Genomic DNA, 23115 nt, shown 5'->3' with positions numbered 1-23115 from the left:
GAGAAAACGGATTAAGTAGAAAAAGGTGAACACTGCTGACCAGTGTGTAGGTGGGGTCCAGCTGTTTCCTCACTAGTCTTTTGGGCTATGTTATTACTATAAGAAGGACTTTCTTAACAGTTAATTTATGCTCAGATTCCAAAGGTTAAATCTTCAACCCTAATCTCTCCCCTCAACTCCAGGCTCCTATTATCCAACTGTTAACGTCTCTGCTTGGAGGTCTAATCTGCATGTCAAACTTGGCAGGTCCAGATTAACTTCCCAATATTCAAACCTCCATCCCCAAACGTGCTCTTCTGTGATCTTCCCAACCTCAGAACATGGCAATTCCATTCTTCCCATTAGGGGTGGGGGTGGGGGGAGATTAAAGAATTGCAGTTGCTCTTGACTGCTGTCTTTTTCTCTCCCTGCTCCTCTCCTCTCCCCACCACCATGCCATCCCCAGCAGCAAATTCCACTGTTTCCAACTTCAGACTATATCAGAATCTGACTGCTGCTACCATGTGGCTTGCACCCTTCCCTCACCACTGGGGTCCGGCCACAGTGGATGTCCCTGTGCCCCTTAAAGAAGCCAGCACGATCCTGCCTTAGGCTCTCCCCAACTTCCTTCGTCTCCCTCACACCTCGTCATGAAAGCCTTTCCCTGCTCTGCTCACCCCAATTCCCACACCCTTTCTTTTTCTCCAGAGCACTTTTCACCATTGAACCTAGTACGTATTTGCTTGATTATAAGTTGATTATCTTTCCCCCCTCTCCCCAGGAGAATGTAAGCTCCACAGAGCAGGACACGGTTGCATTCACTGCTGCTCTCCTACTGTCGAGTGCCCGGCAAATAATAGGTGCTTAATGAATATTGGTGCAAGGACTGCCAACTGTCAGAGGATAACTGGATGCAGCAATGGTGGCAGAGTGGCTGTGATTCCTGCTGCTCCAGACTCAGTTGGTCCTCCCAATGACATCTTCTATAGACACCCCAAATAAGTGCTGTGACTTATTATCTTTATACTCTTGGTGCCCGGCACACAGTTAATACTCCAAAAATTTTGAATCAGTGCTCAATAAGAAGCACTTGGATGGAGATTAGAAAAAGACCGGGCAGTGGGGAGGAGTGTATGGACACAGAAGCAAGCAGGTTATCAGGTTAGGAAAGATGTCTGGGCTCAGGCTTCGGGTGAGGGTTAGGAGTAAACAAAACCCAACAACAACATTAATTTAAAATCCATAAAATGTAATAAATAAATAAATAAAATCTAGAAAATGGGTCTTTATTAGAAACACCTAAATAGGGTTTCCCTGGTGGCGCAGTACTTAAGAATCTGCCTGCCAATGCAGGGTACGTGGGTTCAAGCCCTGGTCCGGGAAGATTCCACGTGCCGCGGAGCAACTAAGCCCGTGCACCACAACTACTGAGCCTATGCTGTAGAGTCCATGAGCCACAACTGCTAAGCCTGTGTGCCCAGAGCCCGTGCTCCACAACAAGAGAAGCCACCGCAATGAGAAGCCCGTGCACCACAATGAAGAGTAGCCCCCGCTCACCGCAACTAAAGACCCAATGCAGCCAAAAAAAATAAAAATTAGTTAATTAATTTAAAAAATGCAACTCCCTCCAAAAAAGAAACACCTAAATATACTGTTTACTTTTTGTTATTTCAGTTTTTATATAGAACTGATGCTTCAAATTATAAAAATTGACCTAGAAAGTGTCAAAAACAAGACAACAGGCTTAGAAAGGAGTCGCTTATGCTAAGCCCCACATCACCAAACCAACACAACTTAGAGTTTCAGCTCTCCCAGAAACAGAATCTTAAACCAGTCAATCAGGAATCCCCTGATTAGCACTAGTTATGTCACCTAACTGGTAGATGCCTGCCATCCCCTGAAGGGAAGTTACCTCACAATAACCAACCTGCTTTTTTGCCTAATATAACTTCCTTGTCCCTGCTCTCTGCTGCCTATAAACGTCTTTTATTTTGTACAGCTCCTCGGAGCTCCTTTCTATCTGCCAGATTGGAGGGTGCCCAATTTGAATCAATTTTTGCTCGGACAAACTCTTAAACTAAATTAGATGAATTTACATAAAAATAACAATACTTGTACATTTCCTAGCTTAATCCTAATTTTAGGCAGACCAACCAGCTGTGAGTATGTGGACAAAAGAGATTTTATTGGGACACTGGCCTCAAAGCCGGGACAACAGCAACATCAATCGTTGCAAAGCTCTTAAGCCATTCCTATTGGGTGGTTTCTGGCAAGTTTTTAAAGCAATCAAACTCTTCCAAAATGCCCATTAAAACTTGGCATCGATAATTAGTCCCAGAAAATGGCTTCAGAATCAATCAAAACATTAAAGTCAGAGTAAAAAAGCACAAGTATTCTCAAGGAAGCATACTATTTAATGGGCAAGTCAGGCACTCAGTATCAAAGATATTAATTTTTTTTTTTTTTTTTTTTTTTTTTTTTTTGCGGTATTCGGGCCTCTCACAGTTGTGGCCTCTCCCGTTGCGGAGCACTGGCTCCGGACACGCAGGCTCAGCGGCCATGGCTCACGGGCCCAGCCGCTCCACGGCATGTGGGATCTTCCCAGACCGGGGCATGAACCTGTGTCCCCTGCATCGGCAGGCGGACTCCCAACCACAGCGCCACCAGGGAAGCCCCAAAGATATTAATATTTTATCATAAGTTCCTTACTCGAAGTTTATTTGTAAAAATTTTAGAAAAAAGTGTGATGCATTCCTTTTGTCAAATAAAAAATTCAGAATGAAAGTACGTAAGAATCACCAGGGAATTCCCTGGTAGTCCAGTGGTTAGGATTCCATGTTTTTACTGCCAAGGGCCCAGGTTTGATCCCTGGTCTGGGAACTAAAATTCCACAAGCCACATGGTATAGCGCCCCCCGCCCCCCCCCAAAAAAAGAATCATCATCAATGGAAAGAATGGTATTTAATCAATTAAAATGCATTTCCAACTTACTGTGCATATTTCTTCTGCATAACTGAGAACAGGGTCACATAAAACTATAGTCAACCATTTGACTTATCTTTAGGAAAACTTTGCTGCCTCGAAACAAGATCTAGTAGAAGCCCCAAACATACTAGGTTTCAGGGATGACTCAAAATGCAGGACAGCATGCAATAATAAACTTATATATGTACTCAGACCTAGAAATCTGTATTATCATAGAGATTAAAATTTGAGGGGAGTTCCACGGCAGTCCAGTGGTTACGACTCTGCACTTCCAATGCAGGGGGCACGGGCTCAATCCCAGGTCAGGGAGCTAAGATTCCCACATGCCGCGCAGCGCGGCACCCGCCCCCCCCAGCCTCCGATGGCTCCCACATAGCGCCAGGCTGCAAATAAAGATTTGAAAAAATACCAAAACACGCCTGTAGTGCTACCTGTATGACTATTCAATGTGCTGCAAACATTTTTAAATTGGTATTTGGGTGCTTACTCCAATATTTACCAAATAATAAAATGTTTAACCTATATTTTCACTCAGGCATCTCATGATTCGATTTTCAAAAAAACAAGACCAAAACAAAACAACTACTACTACTACCAAGCTGAGGAATATAATCACGATGAAAAGTGTTTTGAGAGAATTTGGACAGTATATTTTGTTTTGTCCAAAATAAAAAATAAAATTCACATTCATATAGAACTTTCAGATACCCGCCCAAACAGTACAAAATAACATGATGCCTACAAAATCTACAAAATTACAAAAGCCTTACTGGATATAGCAGGCAGTTATTTTCATTCATATTTTATAAGTAAAGTAAGACAGAGCACTTCAGTGCTTTGCCCAGAGTCACAAAGAGAGTCAACCTTAGCACCGAAGGAGCTGGACCCCTGTCTAGCTGTCACTTCCTCAATGTGGCTCAGCAAGAAATAAAACGAGCCATTAATAGTTTGGCATTCCCCATGTATTCTAGGATGTGAATTCTATTTTCAAGGCACTTAAAAAGGGTCTGTATTTTTTTTAAAGTCGGGGAGGCTTTCTAAGGTAGAACAACAGATCTTCCTAATGAAGGGGTCCTTCCCCTCCTAGGCAGTTGAGAAGGAACAAAAATTTTTTTAAAAAGAAAATCACTATTTCATTGAATATTCTTTGCAGAACATTGAACCTCCAGCTCCAAAGTACTTTTTTCTTTTTAATCTCCTAAGGATGGGAGCCTAAGATATAGCCTACCCAAATTTTCAGCCACTAACGCAAGCACGGAGCAGGGGCTGCGAGGTGTCAGCAGTGGGGTTGAGTGTGGCTAAGTCTTAGAGCCCAAATGAGAGGATGCAGGGAAAAGAGAGCCAAAGAGTGAAAAGAAATGAAGTCGAAAAAGGAAAAGTAGAAAGGCGAGAAAAACAGTATGGGAGAGGAGTAAATGAAGAGGTCCAAATAGCAGGAGGGAAGGGAGAGAACAAGCAAAAATTGTTTTTGGTGTAAGCAGGCTGCTAATTCCTGGCAATACAACTCGGGGAAGAAAGAGCTCATTTCAACAATGGGCACTTTCTGAGAGAGTGAGTTCACGTGGAAGCTCTCCATAAAGGCACATACCAGTTCTTGTTCCATTTATGTGCAAACTCCACAAGTAAGAGGAGCTGGATGCCTATGAACAGGAAGCCTCCGATGGCTCCCACATAGCGCCAGGCTGCAAAAGAAGACCGTCCGAAAGGAGATGAGGTGACTGTCCCGAGTCTTTAACTCAAAAGAGAGTAATGACTACAGTTAATTTTTACTGCAGGCTCCCTGTACCAGTAACACATTTAATTCCCACACAACCCTACAAGGTGGGTACTACTATTACCCCCACTATACAGATGAGAAAAACTGAGAGTCTACACGTAAGTTGACAAGGTCCCATAGCCAGTAAAGGGTGGGGCTGGGATGTGAACACAGGCAATCTGGCACCACAGCATCCAAGCTTCACCTCCATGCTATAAATAAATGCCAGATATCCTAACAGATGCAGTAATTCATAAAATCAACAATGACCCTCAATTTAAAAGTAAAATCACATGATGCCAGAAAAACCAAGGATTCAAATTTTACCGGAGACCCACCAATGTCCAGTGAGGAAATGAGGTTCACATGGGGGGCCACGGACTCAGGTTCTACTTCTGGCTTGGCCACAGAGAAGCCCAAACCTTGGATAAGCGCATCACATTTCTGGGTTGTCTATAATACAACTGAGCTGTGCTAGAGGATGGACAGCTAGGTCCTGTCCCATTCTAAGTATATTATTCTAATATATACAAGGACCTCTGTGGAGAATAGAAAACTAGTTACCAGTATTTTAGGTAAAAAGACAACTTGGATACAACTTCCTGAAGGAGTACATAAAACCGGTATGACCCTAAGAAACTAGCTGGAGCCTGATATGTGGCTATTTGAGGGACTATGGCTGTTCCTTATTCACAATGTGAGTATTTTTACTATCTTAATAAGGAAAGTGAATCCATTTGGGTCTGAACAGTGTTCTGAACCTCTAAAACTCAGGCTTTTTTTCTCCTCCCTACCTCATATGAAGAAGGGACCCTTGTTTCAGCTATGATTGAATGCATTATATTAAATAACTTTGGTAGGTTCTATCGATAAGGAATATAATTCAGTGTTGTACAGTTTCACATAAGGCAAGTTTAGAAGTGGTCTGGAGGATGCCTTTCTTACCCCATTATAGCTACAGCAGATTTAAAGCTGCTAAGAAGCCTTGGGTTTGTGTGCAGTGCTCAGAAAGAACAAGGTCTCCCTGGGTCACGCTGACATGCTAAACTAGTTTTCAATCAAGTTTTAAGTGCTTCATTTTCCCTTCAGGCTAATAACCTTAATTTCAATTCTTCAACCGGTAGAGTAACTAAAGGTCCTCTCACCCCTCCCAGGGAGGGAGAAGTGGAGGTGGCGGGGGGGTAGGAAGTACAGAGGGTGGGTGAAGTATGGGCAGCTGAGGTAGGATTTTTTTTTTTTTTTAAGCTACAAGAAAGTTAGTAACCTACAATATCAAAGGCACCCTGGACTACGCTTTCGAACAGTTTTACAAAGTGAATAAAAACACAATAAATAGATACCCCCCAATACCCCATTTGTACCATTTAGAAAGGTCTCCTGATCTGGAATGAAGAAGGCTCCTGAGCACATGGCCCCCAACAGCAGAAGTTTAAAGAACCAAAAGCTGGAGGGGAAGAAAAAAAAAAAAAGGAAATGTATTTAAATGATATTCAAGGAAGGACAAAAGACCTCTTAGAGGTAAGCGTGTCAATTCACACGATTCTGTTCTCTCCAAATGGAGGGGAAGTAATTAAGTGACTGGAGACTGCCTTTTCCCATAATTAGACAGACTTCGGTGTGGCCTCTGATTATGCAAGACCATTTTGTTGCAGGGGTGGAAGTGACCTGGGGGAAGCTCTTGGTACAAGAAATAAACTCTTATCTCCAATGCATTTCTCATTATGGTACCAGGTGTTACAAATAGGATTCCAGTTCTTAGGCCACTGTGTGGTAAGTATAAGTTCCACCTTCTCTAAAATCAGTGTCAACAATTTCAACTAGAGGAAAGCAGTCAGAGGGTCTGAAGAGTGGAAGAGGTCCTGGAATGTTGCTCTGAATATAAGGAAGGGTGAAAGGATCCCCACAAAGACTCACCCATTGTGAATATAGGCTCTACAACTTTTACTGTTGTTGATTTTCAAGGTCAGGAGGCAGAATATAAAGAAGAAACAGGCCATTCCAAAACAGACTCTATATACCGCAGAATACCCCACCAGCTTCTCACAGGTGTCGCCAGCTTTAATGCCTTTACACATATCTTCGAAAAAAGGGATCTGAAGAAAAAGAGAAAAAGTAATTTGTTAAAACTAGGAAAAGAAGGGCTGCCAATGGAGTGTTCTTTCAGCCTACAAGTCAAAATCCAATGTGAAATACACCATGTGCAGAGAGAAATTAAGACTGAGAAGAAAGTCTCTCTTCCAAAGACCTCTTTCTTTCTCTGAATCTTTCTTAAAAATATAGTGCTCATAACATACCACTCCACCTCCACCTACTCCTAATGAATTCTGAAATCCAGCATCAGAGTTTTAAAAAATGATATTTATAATACACAGGTATATTTTTCTTTATTCATTCATTCATTCATTTTTGCTGCGCCGGTCTTAGTCGCTGCACGCGGAATCTATCGCTGCGGCCTGCAGATGTCTTAGTTGCGGCCTGTGGGATCTAGTTCCCCAACCAGGGATCGAACCCAGGCCTCCTGCATTGGGAGCTCAGAGACTTACCCACTGGACCACCAGGGAAGTCCCACAGGTACATTTTTCTTGAAATGCATAAATATGGAGAATAATTGCACATTTGCCATTATTTATATAGGATAAGCTCCTGACCTGGAAATGAAATCAGTGGGTCAAGTAGTATCTACATTTTAAAATTTCAAGAGATAAAGTCAAATCACACTTTTAAAGGCTGCCTTTACATCCTACCAGTAATATTTGAGACTGCTCACATTCCCAACCTGAGCACCAAATTTAAAGGTTAAAAACCACTATCTTGTTTTAATGTCCGTCTTCCTCATTACTAGTAAGGTTCACATCTTTTCTTAAATTTATGGCCATTTGTATTATTCTCTGTGAATTGGCAGTTAATTGGATTTTTTTTCTTGATCCACTGGAGCTCTTTATTTACGGACCTTACTCTTCTGATAAATGTTGATAATGGTTTATTCTAGTACAATTAGAAGGTTTTAATGTAAAACCCACTTACATTATCAGAATAATTAAAATCTTACATTATGAGAACAAGCAGCACGTTTCTATTAATGTCAGAAAATAAAGATTTAGTCAGTGTTAAAAAAAAAAAACTTGCTTCTTACCAACATCAAAGCTGAACACTCTTTAGAACAGAAAATAAGTTGAAAATCACATTACAGCCTTTACTCACAAGACCAAAAAAAAAAAAAAAAAAAACCCAGGAAAAAAATGACATAAAACTAGAGGTAAAACTGAAGCATGATAATTTAGTTTCTTCTCCAGAAAATATCCTAAAGAAACAACAACAGTGGAGGTTATTAAGATTTCCATAAACAGAAGGAAGACTACACTTAATTGCAGTTCATCTTCCTCCACGAGGGTTCCCTCCCTCAGAAAAGAGCTGCAATCATTACTATACCTGAATCTCAAACATGCTTTTCCAAACAAAGCATGTTTTTCAAAATTAGTGTCTCAGGCAAAAAAGCATTAATACTGAGACCCTATTAGGATAGCTCCATTTCCATGAATAGCTACAAAAGATTTCATGCGACTTCCCTGGCAGTCCAGGGGTTATGCTCCGCACTTCCACTGCAGGGGACACGGGTCTGATCCCTGGTCAAGGAACTAAGATCCTGCATGCTACGTGGCACAGCCAAAAAAAACAAAAAGATTTCATAAAGAAATGCCAAATATTTTGCAGTCAGCAAGTTCCTGCAACTCCAATTTCTTTTTGATCAGAGCGAGAAATAAATGCATAAAGAGAGACACTACTATATTTTTGAGCAAGCCAGGTAAAATACTAAGCCTAATGAAATACAGAATGTCTAGTTAAATTTAAATTTTGGATAAATAATAACTAATTTTTTAATATAACAACACTTGGGACATACTTAGACTAAATATTGCATGGGACATATGTATGCTAAAAAAGCATTCCTTGGGAAGAGATGAAGCTCAAAAGAAGGAAGGGTCTTGGTGGGAAGGGCCAGGTGTATGCCATGCTAAGGAGTCTGGCTCCCACCCTGTAAGGGAAACAACTATTTAAGCTGGAATGCCTTTGGCTGCAGAGTGGAGAACATATGGGAAAGGGATAGGTTTGAGGCAGGAGGATAAATTAGAGGGCCACTGGATTAACAGTCCAGATAACAATCGAAGAAGGTAAACTACTAGCAGAGAAAACAGAAATTGTGTGGCTAGAAGTCATAGTTAGCAGGACTGTAGGGATGGCGAGAAAAGTGAAGGATGGGGGGACGGTTCTCTTCTGCTTTATTAAAGCTGTTTGGGGTGGTGGGGGAGTAGGGTTGGCAGAGGACGAAGAGTGGAACTGAAAAGAACAGATCGGGAGTTTGCTTTTAACATATAGGGTTGGAAGCGCCTTGGAGCATCCCAGTGAGAACGGCTGGTCTGGAAATTGCTTCAGTATAGCGATAAGGATACAGGATACAGGAAGTGCCTTCACACAGGTAATGAGAAGTCAGGAAGGGCCTTCTGAAGGACCTTGAACTTTTAGCAGTGTTTCACAGTGAGTGAGCAAACTCACATGGTTAAGATCCTCATATACTGAAGTAATGGGGGATGCCACACAAGTGAACGTTTCAGAGCCTCTAGCAGGAAACAAAAGCTGCACCCGTATGAATGGTACCGATAATAAGGAGGTAACACTGCATTAAATCTGTAAAAGGAGGCGCCATGCCGCCTCACTCACTCCTGTTTTGTTCATATGGGATTTACTGTTCTGTAATATTCATGGAACTCTTCTTTTCCCTCCCTTCCGTGTCCCACTCTATCAGCAAAGCTAATCCCTGCTGCACACCGCTGCCCTCACTTCCACTGTAACACGTGCGTGGCAGCATCCCTTTCGTCTACACCAGCCCATCTTTCCCGATTAGACTCTTCTCCACCTCCCTGCCCCACAGCCACTTCTCTCTTCTTCTCAGATCAGTTCAAGAAGAACGTTACTGCCAGCAGGCCTGACCGCCTACCCTACCATCCCCCACAAATCCCCCCTCCCCTAAAACCCTTGTTTACTGCCAGAGGCCCTTAGGCTCATCAAAGGGTGCGTATGTGGCACTGCATACTTCATCCAAAATATCAGTAGGCAAACAACCCCCTGCTCAAATACTAAGACCTGCTTTATGCTCTGTGGGTGACTTAGTCATTTAGCCTTCAGTACGTGGTGAATATTTTTTGGCAAAGAATCTCCGAGTTGAACAAGCTGGCAGGATTTTGCAAGGGGAATCTGCTCTGATTAAATATTTGCTGTTCCAAGCTCCATCCCGGTTTTAGAAAAAGAAAACATACATTACACACAGATTCCACACCATGGGGTAGAAGGGACAGGCCTGCTAAGGGTGTTACCTCTTACGTCTGGTTCTGGACATCCAAGGACGCTGCATCTGTGTTGGTTCTGTACAGACCCAAGGGCAACGGTTTCCCCACAAGCCTCAAGCAACAAAACTCAGAGCCACAAATTATCAGGAAGAATAAAAAGCTCACATGGACTTCCAACCCTGAGAATTAAATCAGTGAATCGTTGTAAAAAGTGCTCATCACAGTTCCTAATCCATAGTAGCCATTAAGTAAACTTCCTTAACTCTAAGGTACTATTTTATAAAAAGAACTTCTCGGGGAGGGAGTTAGGCACATTACATGAACCCCTGACTGGTTGATGCATACTGATTTAAACATGGGGGGACATGAACATCTTAGAACTCAGTAGATGCTCTATTCACTTTACAAAGGATTCATATTGAAAGTTACAGTTGGACCCCCATATCTGCCAGTTCTGCATCTGTGGATTCAACTAACCACAAATGGAAAATATTTTTAAAAATTTTTTTATTTTTCAGGAAGCTCCAAAAAGTGAAACTTGAATTTGTCATGTACCAGTAACTATCTACATAGTATTAGATATTATTAATAATCTAGCGATGATTTAAAGAATATAAGAGGATGTGCCTAAGTAATATACCATGTCATTTTATGTAAGGTACTTGAGCATTGGTGGATTTTGGTATCCGATAGCATCCTGGAACCAATCCCCCACAGATACCAAAAGACAACCGTACCGGGTAACTTTCAATAAGATGAATCCTTCCCTGGCACATATATATAGGCATACATGAGAGATATTGTGAGTTCAGTTCCAGACCACTGCAATAAAGCAAATGTCTCAATAAAGCGAGTCACACAAATCTTTTGGTTTCCCAGTGCATATAAAAATTATGTTTATACTACACTGCAGTCTATTTAGCGTGCAATGGCACTATGTGTTTTTCTTTAAAAAAAAAAAAAAAGCAGTGTATAGACCTTAATTAAAGAATATTTTATTGCTAAAAGAACACTAACCATCATCTGAGCCTTTGGTGAGTCATGGCAGTAACATCAAAGATCACTGATCACATAACAAATGTAATAATGAAAAAGTTTGAAATATCGCGAGAATTACCAAAGTGTGACAGAGACATGAAGTGAACAATGCTGTTGAGAAAATGGCACCAATAGACTTCTAGATGCAGCATTCCCACAAACCTTTAATTTGTAAAAAACGCAGTATTTGCAGAAGTGCAATAAAGGACAACAAAACAAGGTATGCCTGTATAAGAACTGAGTTCTAAAAAACAGTGCTCACTACCTATCTTTCAGAGACCTAGTTGCCGCCCAAAAGAAAACACGTCTGAACTCCCAAATCAGGGAAGACATTTTGAAACATCAACACAAGTATTAAGCTCAAAGAGATGGAAGCTAGAAAATCCCTGTAACTCATCTATATAGAAGAGAGGCTAGCTATGCCTCCAAAACAATTTCAATCTCAGGTAGATAAATATAAACAAACAATGGAAGAGCTATAGAAAGGCTTACAGGTCTAGTTGGCCAGGGGCCCACATGCTGCAAACTTAGAAATAAAGTATAGAATTTGGGAGTGTTTCTTACAGAAATGAAGAGGAAAAGGAGCGGCGTGTTCCTATAATATTGAAATATTATTTGGGAGAGATGAGAAAATGGCATATTAGCAAAGCGAATGAGTCTTACAGTTCATTACATCAAATTTTTAGGGCATTGAATGAAACCAAGCTGCAGAGAAAGCTTTGGGCAGCTGAGCAGGAGTGATACCATAGAACCTAGAAGAACCATGTCTGTAGGTTCTGTTTAGTATCTCTTACTTGAAATGAATTTCAGAATCGAGACCCTCTCCCCTTTTTGATATTCCACTTATTTTCAAACTTTCTAAGACAATTTCTTTTTGTCTGTGGAAAAACTCCAGTGTCCATGAGAGTGATGCCTGTCTGTTACCCACCCACGGACAGGAGCTGTGAAACAGGGAACATTAAGATCCGCTTCCATCCTCCCCTCAGCGGCCTCTAGCAACCAAGGCTCATTTCTCCGTAAATTATTACCTTTGAGGCCCTTTTTTTTTGGGGGGGGGGCTATTTTTAAAAACAGTAACAATCTCACATCTCTTTTGTTCGGGTTTCTAGACATTTTTACAAGAAAAGTCTACATTGTGCCATTATTAAAAGCCATAAGGGGAACTAAAATTTCACGGAGCCTGGTTTTATTTGACCCTGCCACCTCTGCCATCAGGAACCTAACATCCCCAAATAGTAACTCCCCAGAATCTCGGAAGCATGCAAGACAGAGACAGCACTGGTGCTCACAGCTTCTCCTCCACCATGAGCATTTCGTCAGGATCAAACCACCCCAAATATGATTAGACAGTTAGAAAACAACTCCAACCAAACTTTAAATAATAAGCTTTCAACCCAAACAAGACAACTTGCAGAGAACTGACTAATAATGATGGCACGAAGGGCTCTTCCTCAGGAGGGAAGCAGGCGACAGCTAACGTCGATCTGCTCAGGGAATTAAGGTAACATGAAGGCAGAATGTACTAACAAGAATCACGCCAGTTATTAATCTTGAAGGAGAGATAAGAGTTAATCCCAGCGAAAACTCATATAAATCTTCAATTAGGCAATGGCAGTGGGGATTGGGGCCGTGGAATAGACAGGTCCCGTGGAATAGACAGGTCCCGTGTGCTGATTTGATGGGGCCTAGGAAGAAAGGCAGAGGAACCCAGAACTAAGATTCCCAGTTCCTAGCTTGGCAGTTGGTTGGATGGCGGCCCAGCAGTGGATAGGAATCACAGAAGAGCGGTTTCAGGATGGAGGGGCAGTCATTCACTGAACGACAGGCGGCCAGTATCCGGGGGAAATGTGGGCAGATGGCTAAGCAAGGATGCAGTGCTCCAGAAAGATAGCAGGACTAGAGAGAAGGACTTGGTAGTGACCAGCAGAGATGGCAAAGGAGGCACTCAGTGGAGTAAATAAACTCACCTGGAGAGGAATGTGGGTAGAGGAGGGGGAGGGAGACAGGTGGGAACAGCCCAGAATGCTGGGGAATACAAACATTTGGGGACTACTGGGACGAAGGGGAAAAAAACCAAGGAAGAAACTGAAAAGGTACAGAACCAGAGAGAAGTTGAGGGAGGCTTTCAAGAAGCAGAGTGTGTCAAATACCACCAATGCGATGACGACGCAGATTGGATTTGCCAACAGAGTCATCTGGGGCAGTGATCAGAATATTCTCTCGAGCAGATGCGGGCAGAAGCCAGACTGATGGCTGAAGGCTGAGCAGAGGAGACAGTCAGGAGGGCTGGGTAGCGGGCAGGAACTGAACCCAGCAGTCCTTTCACCCCTGCTTTCAAGAAATCTAACTGCAAACATAAGAGTCCAAGCATCATTCTAAAATATATTTATTTACAATTATACAAGCAATACATAATTATATTCTCATTGCCAAAGAAAATGTAAATTATAACAGATACAGATAACTGAATCTCCTTGCCCATCATTACTCCAACCCTAACCTGACTGCTTCTCAGAGGGAACCATTGTCACACTTTCATGTGTATCCTTTTAGGCCCTTTGCTGTGTTATTCCCCTCTCATTACGTCTCACAGATTGTTGCACGTTCAACACATAAATCTAGTTGCATCCTTTTTAACTTCTATACAGAAATCCACAACCCAGACCAATCATAATTTAGTTTCTGTGATGCTAGTGGCAGACATTTACATTGTTTCTGAGTTTTCACTCTTATAAACAATGTACAATGGTTAGTTCCCATATTGTGCATGTCTCTCTCTGCACATGTAGAGCATTTAGGAGGACTGACATCCACAAGATGAATACTGAGTCATAAAATTGGTTAAATTTTAACCGACACTGCCAAACTCTCCCCAGGGAGGGTTTCTGAAAACCCTAGGTTTGGGGGGAACAGGGAGAGCAGGAGAGAGACATAGAGATGCCCACAGAGCCCCCTACACACCCATCTCGGAGCCAGGAAAGTCTCTGCTGCTCCCCCCTAGGGTCAGCACCTCAGTAAGCACTGCCCCCCATAATCAAGAGAAAAGGGGTGGAAACAGGAGGCCCTCTGAGTCCAGAAAACAAATCCACACCTAACCTCAGAGACAAAACTGCAGCTATGGAGGCCTGGACTTTGTTTTAGATGGCAAATACGGTTATTGGCCCACACTCCCTCCCACAGAATGCAGGGTCTGATAGAGAACTCTGTGCCCCCCTGAGAGAAACAAGGCCCACTGACAGTTGTCTCTTGAACACAGAGATGCTGAAGTTTCAATTAAGAGCACTAAATGTCTAAACAGGCAGAGCTTTCTAGTCAGACCACTCATCAGTGGGAAGATGTGCTTATGGCCTAAGTGAGCACCAAATCAGCTAACTACCTCTTGAACTTGTAAACCTGGAATAGAGTGGTGACATATCATATGCAAATCCAGCTACGCTCATGGCTGTTTTCTGTAAATAATTATTAAAAGCCCAGTGAAATTAGAGTTTACGTGTGTATTCTTCATCCCACATGATGTATTACATAACTATACCTAAGCGTCACAGCACAGGGTTTGCTCATTCCCTGACTCATTCATATCTACTGTGTACAGGTACTGTTCTAGGATATGGAGATTCAAGCAGAGAATATAAAACAGGTTAAAAGATCCATGCTAACAAGGAGCTCCCTTTCTAGTGAAATGCTGTACACACAAAGCCATGTGTGCTCTGCTTTATGGATATTTCAGGCATTTTCATGGTTTAATTTCAACTATCCGTGATTTTGCCTTAGGTGGGACACAAGAACCTAATATGCTCCAAAAGACTGAATCCTACCAAACCTATACCCTCAAGGTTCTGAGAGTCCCTAGTCACTTGTTCCCCAGGCAGGCGGACATTTCAGTTTCTGGCCCAGCATCCTTCCCATTTTACACTGGACCAGGAATTGGGGGCCCCCAGGAGCAAAGAACTGGGGTACCCACACACTCATTTTCTCCATCCCCACTTCTTCCCAGTCACCAAAATGATTGGCTTGGCTACCTAAAAAGAGGGGCTGATTATTATTATTTTTTAACCTGTGAATGATTTACCACGTATTTCAAAAGGCCAGGAAGAGTAAGACATCATACTGTTGAATGTGTCACACTGAATTTACCCCTACATTGTTCTTTCCTAGTCAACCCAGTACATACGAGCTCACACAGCCCAGTATTTGCAACTTCATCAGGAGCTCCGGTACCCTCAGCACAAAGTTGAGGCCATTCAAGTTTCCCCTTCAGGGAGAAGGGGAGAATAACTGCACATGACAGGCACAGGGCCACTGAGGTCTACCACAGGCCAGCGAAGCAAAGGACAGAGTGTGGGTCAAATCCAGCTAGCTCCTGTTCATGTAAATGGAGAACAGAGCCACACTCATTTGCCAGCATTTTGTTTTGGCTGCAGATTGAGTAGTTGCTAAAGACCGCAAGGCCCTCACAGCTGAAATGTTTACTAGCTGGCTCTTTACAGGAAAAGCTCCCCCGGCCCAGGACTAGGAAGCAGAGCTGAGGAGCTGCGCTGAGCCGCTGCTGAAGCATGAATTAGCATCTCAAAGGCAAATGACAACTGGTGATGACTTACTCTACGGATCATAAGTCAAAGGAACAGCGGAGACGCGACGGGCGGAACTTGGGCTTTGAGAGAATTAAATGGTACATCTCCCGTATGTCATTTTCAGAGCTGCAGCTTAAGGATTTTAATTTATCTGCCTGCAAAAAAAAAAAAAGCTTTGTGGAGGAGGTGGTGGAGGGCATGCCTGCGAGTTCAATGCTTTTTTCTTCTGCGGGTCAGAAGCCCGCATAGTAGGAAAAAAAACCTCACATCTGTTATACAAACATGGCGTGTAGAACCAAAAATAAAACCCACACTGATGAAAGCCGGCATGTAGAGAGATAATTTTAGACTTACTTTTAAGACTGTATAAACAGCTTCACTGACATTTAAAAACCACACCCTCCAAATACCCAACCCCCCTTGTGATTAAGCTCAGCCCTGCTTTAGAGGGCGACACACTCCAGTCCCTTTTACAAACCTACCTCACCTCGGCTCCCAGTCTCCTAAGAGGACGGCTCCCAGTCTCTCATGAGGACGGAGAAAAAGCACTCCTGAGTCCTAACGTCACCCCAAAGGTCAACAGAAGGGACAGCTGACACCACCGTCTCCAACAGTTGCTAACGGAATTCAGATTTTTTTTTTTTTTTTCGGTACGCGGGCCTCTCACTGCTGTGGCCTCTCCCGTTGCGGAGCACAGGCTCTGGACGTGCAGGCACAGCGGCCATAGCTCAGGGGCCCAGCCGCTCCGCAGCATGTGGGATCTTCCCGGGCCGGGGCACGAACCCGTGTCCCCTGCATCGGCAGGCGGACTCTCAACCATTGTGCCACCAGGGAAGCCCCAGATTATTTTTAACTATGCAGCCTAACGCTGGGGGCACCTTCTTTATACACTTTCCACCTGAGGCCCAGTTCTCTAAGGACAACTGTATGTTACTCACACCCACATCCCCTGCACCTGCCACAGTGCTTGGTAGTTACATAGGCAGGAAAGAAAGGAGGGAGGGAGGGAGGGAGGGAGGAAGGAATCAATTACGTGACTTAAAAGATATTTTAAAACATGAACTCGGATTACAGTTTAACCAAGTAACACGATCACCCTTTTAAACTCTGTTATCAAGTATCAAGACTCAACTATTCACAATATTTATATCTCCTGCTCCCAGCGATCTGAGGCTACTGTTGTTTGTGTATTGTGCTATTTGTTCCCTCTGGCTCCAATTTTATAACAGAGCTGTTTCCAACCATAAGCTCTTGTCTGTCCCATTTATCTGCAGAGAGCTGCGTGGTCCCGTCTATGGACAGTTGCTTAACAGGTGCCTTTGATGGTCACAGAAAAAAGGATCAGGAAAACTTCAGTTCTCACATCTTATCATTGTACCCCTCCTACAGCTGGATGGATCCTGAAACAGAGATCCTGTTAACATCCGATGCTCCCCCAAAGCTTCTGGGTAACAGATCCTCCAGACCAAGGACAATAACTATTGTTTCTTGTTTTCTGGCTCCTGGTAAGCTCATTATTACTGGACTAGGATCAAACCTCTTTGTCTTTGGTTCAGACTCAAAAAGGCTCTCAGCAGGGTTTACATTAGTTCAAATCACTGCCTGTAGAACCAGACTATTTCCCACAATCACTCTCCCCGCATTCACTGAGCGCAGGAGGTTGGGGCCTGAGCCATGAGAGAAGCGAGGGATGGGAGGGCTGCAGGGACTGTTTTCTCCAGGTGGTGTTATGCCTGGATGAACTTGAGACCTAAGATAAAACTGTTTGGAAACATGTGTCCCCAGAGTCACCCCAACTTAGAGAGGAGGGGACCCACAAGATTTAAGAGGTGGAACCTCACTGCCAGCACACCCCAGGGAAACTCTGATCAGGCCACAGTGAGAATCTTCCCTCCGTGTTCTACAAAGAACTTGAAGTTCAATGGCCCAGGCCCACCTTTAACCTCAGAAACACACTCACTGATACACTGGACACATATAAGGTACAACAGTACAAAGAACTCAGCTGCTGTTCAGAACGAGGACTTTTGAAAAGCATTCTATCTCAGCTGGATTAAAAAAAAAAAATACTCCAGACTCAAATAACTGGGTCAGCAATATCTTTTTTGGCACTAATTCAACACTTGTTCTAACACAAAAGCATATAATGCCAGCTGAGAATGGAGAGTTCTACTTCCTAGAACTTCAATGCACGACAGCAACACCTGACGCTACGTCTCAGGTACACAGTTCTCCTAACATTCAACCAGTAAAGACCAAGATCAAGACAGGAGCCAGACTTCCCAGCTTCAGCGTGAACACCTGTCATTCTACGCTGCGACAAACTACATGGTGTTTGGGATCAAACTGGAATATTTTTCGTTGCTGCTGTTTGTTTACTTTGAAAAGACGGTCACACCAAACACAACTTGAAGGCAGGTTCTATTTCCCATGCAACGCCCACGAATAAATAAATACTGGATTTGTGGTTGCCCCTATTTTCTATTTCAGACTAACCATCATCCCTAGAGCCCAGCTTCTGGCTTTACAAAGGGAAGGAGGCACGTGAGGAAGATAAGCTAAGAAAGCCACTGAGGGCCCGAGGTGGTACTATTTCCAGAGGAAATACTTCTCCCTCACCACCAAGTCCAGAAGAAAGATCAGAAAGAAGGAAGGATAAGTTTGCTAAGGCTTCTTCTGCTACCTCTGTGAACATCTGAGCAACAGCGGACCCCAGCCGTACAGGCCAGAGAGGCACCCCTGGCCGGGGACCAGCAGTCCTGGGTCCTTGTCCCAGCTCTACCTGGTGTCACGGCCTTGGACAAGCCACCTCACTGCCCTGAGCCACATCCTCTCATCTGTCAAACGAGAGGGGTGGTTAGGGTTATAACAAGATTCTTCCACTTTAAAATAATGTTTTATCCAAATTATACTCTAAAAAGAGAGCAATATTTTCTCTGCATGACCCTTAACATCGCATAGTATCTGCTGTCTCTTCACTGGGCAGAACGCTTATGAATGGGAGCTGCATCCTTTTTTCCATTTCTTACCTGTTTAACTAGATCCTTTAACTAGTAACTTTGTTTCATGTATTTTTTTTTTTTTTTTTTTTTTTACCCCCTGTGACTGGCACGGGAACGGGAATGGGAGGGCTTTCCCAAAACCAATACTTATTCTAATGCTTTCATATTCCTAATACTGTAGGTTAAAAAAAAGTAGAGTAGCTCGTTACCAAATTTCAGCATCTGTAACATGCTGGATCAAAGCTCTGTCAACTCTAGGAACCACCCAAGTATGGTTAAATGTCACTGTGAACTGACCACAGGGTGTACTCAGGAAAGCATTTTGAAATCTAAGTCGTCTCTAAGGAAAGTAGCTTCTGTGTTCATCTACAGTTGCTACACTGTGGGGACTCCAGAATTTGAAAATGGAGTATCATCTGGGAGACGTACAAGTACAAACAGCAACCTCATGGGGTCACCCACGGGGTTAGTTCTCTGGAGAAAGAAGTCTGAGGGGAAGTGAACGTGTGAAGCTAGGGACATGGGGACAACCCAAGTCTAAATAAGACAATTGGAACAGGACATCAAGGAGCCCTGGTGGGGTCGAATCAGGACTGCCTGAATGCAGAGTAGAAACCCAACCCTTTTATGACCTGCCTGGGGCAAGTATGTCGTCAGCACTGGACCTAGAAAAAGGGCGAGAATGGATCTGTCCCCAGCACTGTCCTGAGAAAAGTGTGCCTCAGCCAGCAGAAAAACATTAGGAATAACCAAAGCCGGAAATGAAAGCACGGCTCAGGGAAAGCAGGCAGAGGAGAAGGGCTCAGGCCAGGAGGTGACCACTACACTCGGCGCGGGGGTGGGGTGGGGTGGGGCGATGGATGACCAGATGTGGATATGGCCTCGGAACAAGCCTGGCTATAAACAGTCCTCCTTTATTCCATTTTCATCCACCTACTTCCACGTAATCTATGTTAATACAGCTAATATACATGAATTTCCCATTACCACATCTCCTTCTCCTTCTAATGAACAGTGAAAATGACTGAGAAATACAGACCAAAGCTAATTTATATATCACCTCTAGGGAATGTGTTGAGAGAGAACTGGATTTTTCTGAATAAATAGAGAAAAGTCCTTTAAGCCCATCCTGCTACCTCTGTTCCAGGGGCCTAAATCCACAGTTGGCAGCCTCAACATTCATCCCTGTTCCCCTTCCCTGGCAAATTATGGACTTCATGATAACTGTAGAAATCGCGAGTAGAATACCTACTTAAGATTTTTTTAAAGGGGTTGAGGGAGGTGATGACTGTAACTTGGGAATGTAACTGAAGGAGGGGCAGATTTAGATCCAATCAGGGTCCCACCTCCACTTAGTCCTGAAACTGAGTGGTCCATTGAGTTCAGTGGACCAAAGTGACCAGAACAATTTCTAAATAGTCACTTGAATAAAAATGCCAGATTCCAGCGTGCCAAGGGTAGACGAGTCACGGAAGAGACAGGCTTCTCGGGCCCTGGCCTGGGGTTGTGCGTGAAGATCTGCAAAGACCACTCGAGCACATTCAGCAACCTCCCTACCGCTTACTGTCTGGGGTAGGTAAGAAGCCTGGTGTCCGTTCTGACATTTACAGCCTTTTCAGAAACTCATGAACTCAAAGAATTTAAGCTATTTCAGGAGTTTCAAATCCAAATGCTATTCTTGGGGGGCAAGAAATAAGGGTAAATGTATGGGACCTGATGTAAGTTAACATCCAGTGATGGGGCCTGTGGCGAGCTACAGCATGCTAGCCCCTTCTCGCCAAATGCAAGAAGCAGGCGGCCAAGTGCACATTAAAAAAAGAAAACTCTGCTGGCCAAACAAGAGCCTGTAAGCCAACTTAACAATGGCTGAGCTAGGAGATTTCCAGGCGCACCTGAAGTCTCTGGGTGTATCACTGGCTAGTGGGGGAGGCTGGGGCATCAGGGGTTCTACCAACAAGAGCTGGTTTTCATTAAGTCCAGGGAGAGAATGGAATTCAGAAGCTGCTTTTAAGACACTGAGGAGACTGCAGCCCTCAGCCCCCCTCACCTCTGGGCCCTGTCAGCTCTCGTCCAACCCTCCTTTGAAGCCCACTCTACCCTGCAACATTATCACCCTGTGCTGAAAAGAACGGAAAAGCTCTTCTCATCCAATCATGGGAATGGTTCAATTTCCACATTCTTACTCACTCAGAGGAAAACTGACCCAAACCCACCAGCAGAAAATAATGTATAAAGCAAACCATGTCTCCAAAACAGATTCAGTAAGAGTACAAACAAAACGTTAACACCTTTTAAAACGACTGAAGGGGGCTTCCCTGGTGGCGCAGTGGTTGAGAGTCCGCCGGCCGATGCAGGGGACTCGGGTTTGTGCCCCGGTCCGGGAGGATCCCACATGCCGCGGAGCGGCTGGGCCCGTGAGCCATGGCCGCTGCGCCTGTGTGTCCGGAGCCTGTGCTCCGCAACGGGAGAGGCCACAACAGTGAGAGGCCCGCATACGCATACGGCAAAAAACAAACAAACAAACAACTGAAGGAACAAAAAAAGATTGCTACCAAAAACAAACATCATAGGAGATTCTCCTCTCAATACAAGGAATGATTCTTCAAGATTTAAATTGCAAGCAAAGAAACACACTAAAACAACAACACAAACGCGTCTTCCACGATGTGGGAGGTATGTTTTGGTTCTGGAAGAAAAAAACAAAAAAACGCAAAGGTTCAGGTACTACCTACCACCCATGTCAATGCCTCAGAGCAGCCTGGGCACCAAGTGGAATGCGGGATGGAGAAAATGGATTCTTCCACTCAGGAACCTTTAGGGCTCTTCTTCCCTCGGCCTGGCACACAGCTCACAGGAAAGAAGCCCTGAGGGCCACATAGATGCCCTGTCCTCCCTTTTCCAATGCAGGCTTAGTCTTAGGGGCTCCTGTCCCACAGGAAACAAGAAGAGCCTTCCTTTCTCCTCCCTCCCCAAATGCCCGCGCAGCTTCCTAGGACGCCCAAACTCAAAGTGTCATCATTGGTCTCCACACAGAAGTTACACCTTGATTTAGTGGTGCCGGTCAGGAGGCTTAAATCTCTCGCCCATTTTGTGGTTGCTGTTCTACATTCTAAAATGGATTTTTAATCCCCACAAGCATCAAATATCTCAAGACCGTTCCTGCGTGAATTACATGGTCACTGACAAGAATGACCTGCAATAAAATGGCTGGTATGTTTTGAGATGGGAAAAATGCTCCAGGAGAAGACAGAAATCGCGTCCCATTCAACCAGCACAGCAGAGCCGAAGTTCTCACGGGAAAGAGGAGTTTCCTGAGAGAGATGAGGCGGGACGAAGTCTGGCCCAGCAGCTCTCTACAGTTCCCTCTTGCTCAAACTACAACACAGGCCGCATTGGGAAGCCAAGGCAAAAACTGAAAACAACTGAAAAGGTGCTGCCTTGTGTTCAAAATCCGCACACCAAAGGCCACGTGGCTCCGGACGGAGCCCTGGCCACTGCGCAGGAAGGCAAGGATGCCGGGTAGGAGGCAACTGCGCTCTCCCATCTGGGCTGTTACAAGGATATGTGCTTCCCCTCTTCCTGTCACACCCTCAACCATTTCCCCAGGCCAACAAGGAGGGAGGACTGCAGCAGAAGCCCAGTGTGCATCCCCCAAGGGACCTTTCAGCGCCCGCCCTCAAGCACTGCCTGAGGGTGAGGCCAGCCTCTATTCTATAGGCCCAGAAACAAGCTGACTTGGTGACCAGCTGGCTGGCCCCCTGTGAGGCCTTAGAGATGGGAAAGTGTTGGTTTCGCCCACAGGGGCCTCATTCCCTATTCAGGAAGCCCAGCCAAACCATTTCCAAATCAGTACCTTCAGGGGACAGGCATAGAAACATTTACAAGAGCCTCTGTGAGGCCTCGGGGCTGCTCCTTCCCTCTCGCCCTCCTTCCCTCTGCTCCGACCCCAAGTCACACTGCACACACACCACTGCTGGGCTCACCTCCCTGAGTATCTCGGCCTGTTTCTATGACAACAGCCTCCTACTCAAGAATCTATAATGGCTTCCCACTTGCCATGAGACTATGGCCAAATGCCTCACCTTAGCACTGAGATTCCTGCAAGTCATTCTAACTTCCCATGTTTCCTCCCTGTCCTTCTACACATGTATTGTCCTTATTCTACCTACAGAGCCTAGTCGCTAAGAACTCAGTCAGTCTGGATTCAAATCCCAACTTGACCACTTAGAGCTGGAGACCTTGGGCAAGGTACTTAAATGACTCAGTACCTCAGTTTCCTCATCTGTAGAGCAGGGTAATACTGCTCAGGTGAGTACAGTGGTCATGAACTGAGATGATAATGTAAAACGCCTAGAATAAAACCTGGTACATGGTATCACCCAACAGATATTAGCAATCGAAATATTCATTATTATCACACAAGTCACTTCTTCCACGAAGCC

The 23115-nt window shown here is 44.2% G+C and overlaps 1 protein-coding gene across 3 annotated transcripts in view; it reads right to left on the bottom strand.

Annotated features, from left to right (window-relative positions):
* Window positions 1–23115, bottom strand: part of SERINC5 (serine incorporator 5) — an 87139-nt gene that overhangs the window by 23394 nt on the left and 40630 nt on the right. For 2 of the 3 annotated variants that reach the window (XM_032625857.1, XM_032625856.1), the window contains 3 exons: window positions 6635–6813; window positions 6082–6164; window positions 4553–4646 (listed from right to left, as the gene is read on the bottom strand). In XM_032625857.1, the coding sequence (XP_032481748.1) occupies window positions 4553–4646; window positions 6082–6164; window positions 6635–6813 (356 nt within the window). Of the gene's footprint in view, window positions 1–4552; window positions 4647–6081; window positions 6165–6634; window positions 6814–15698; window positions 15827–23115 lie in introns of all 3 variants that reach the window. The other variant, XM_032625858.1, reaches the window with a different exon arrangement.

The sequence above is a fragment of the Phocoena sinus genome, chromosome 3, assembly GCF_008692025.1.
Source record: "Phocoena sinus isolate mPhoSin1 chromosome 3, mPhoSin1.pri, whole genome shotgun sequence".
In the NCBI taxonomy this organism is placed as follows: domain Eukaryota; kingdom Metazoa; phylum Chordata; class Mammalia; order Artiodactyla; family Phocoenidae; genus Phocoena; species Phocoena sinus.
Note: the sequence above shows the minus strand (reverse complement) of the source record. Positions and strands in the feature narration are given on the sequence as shown.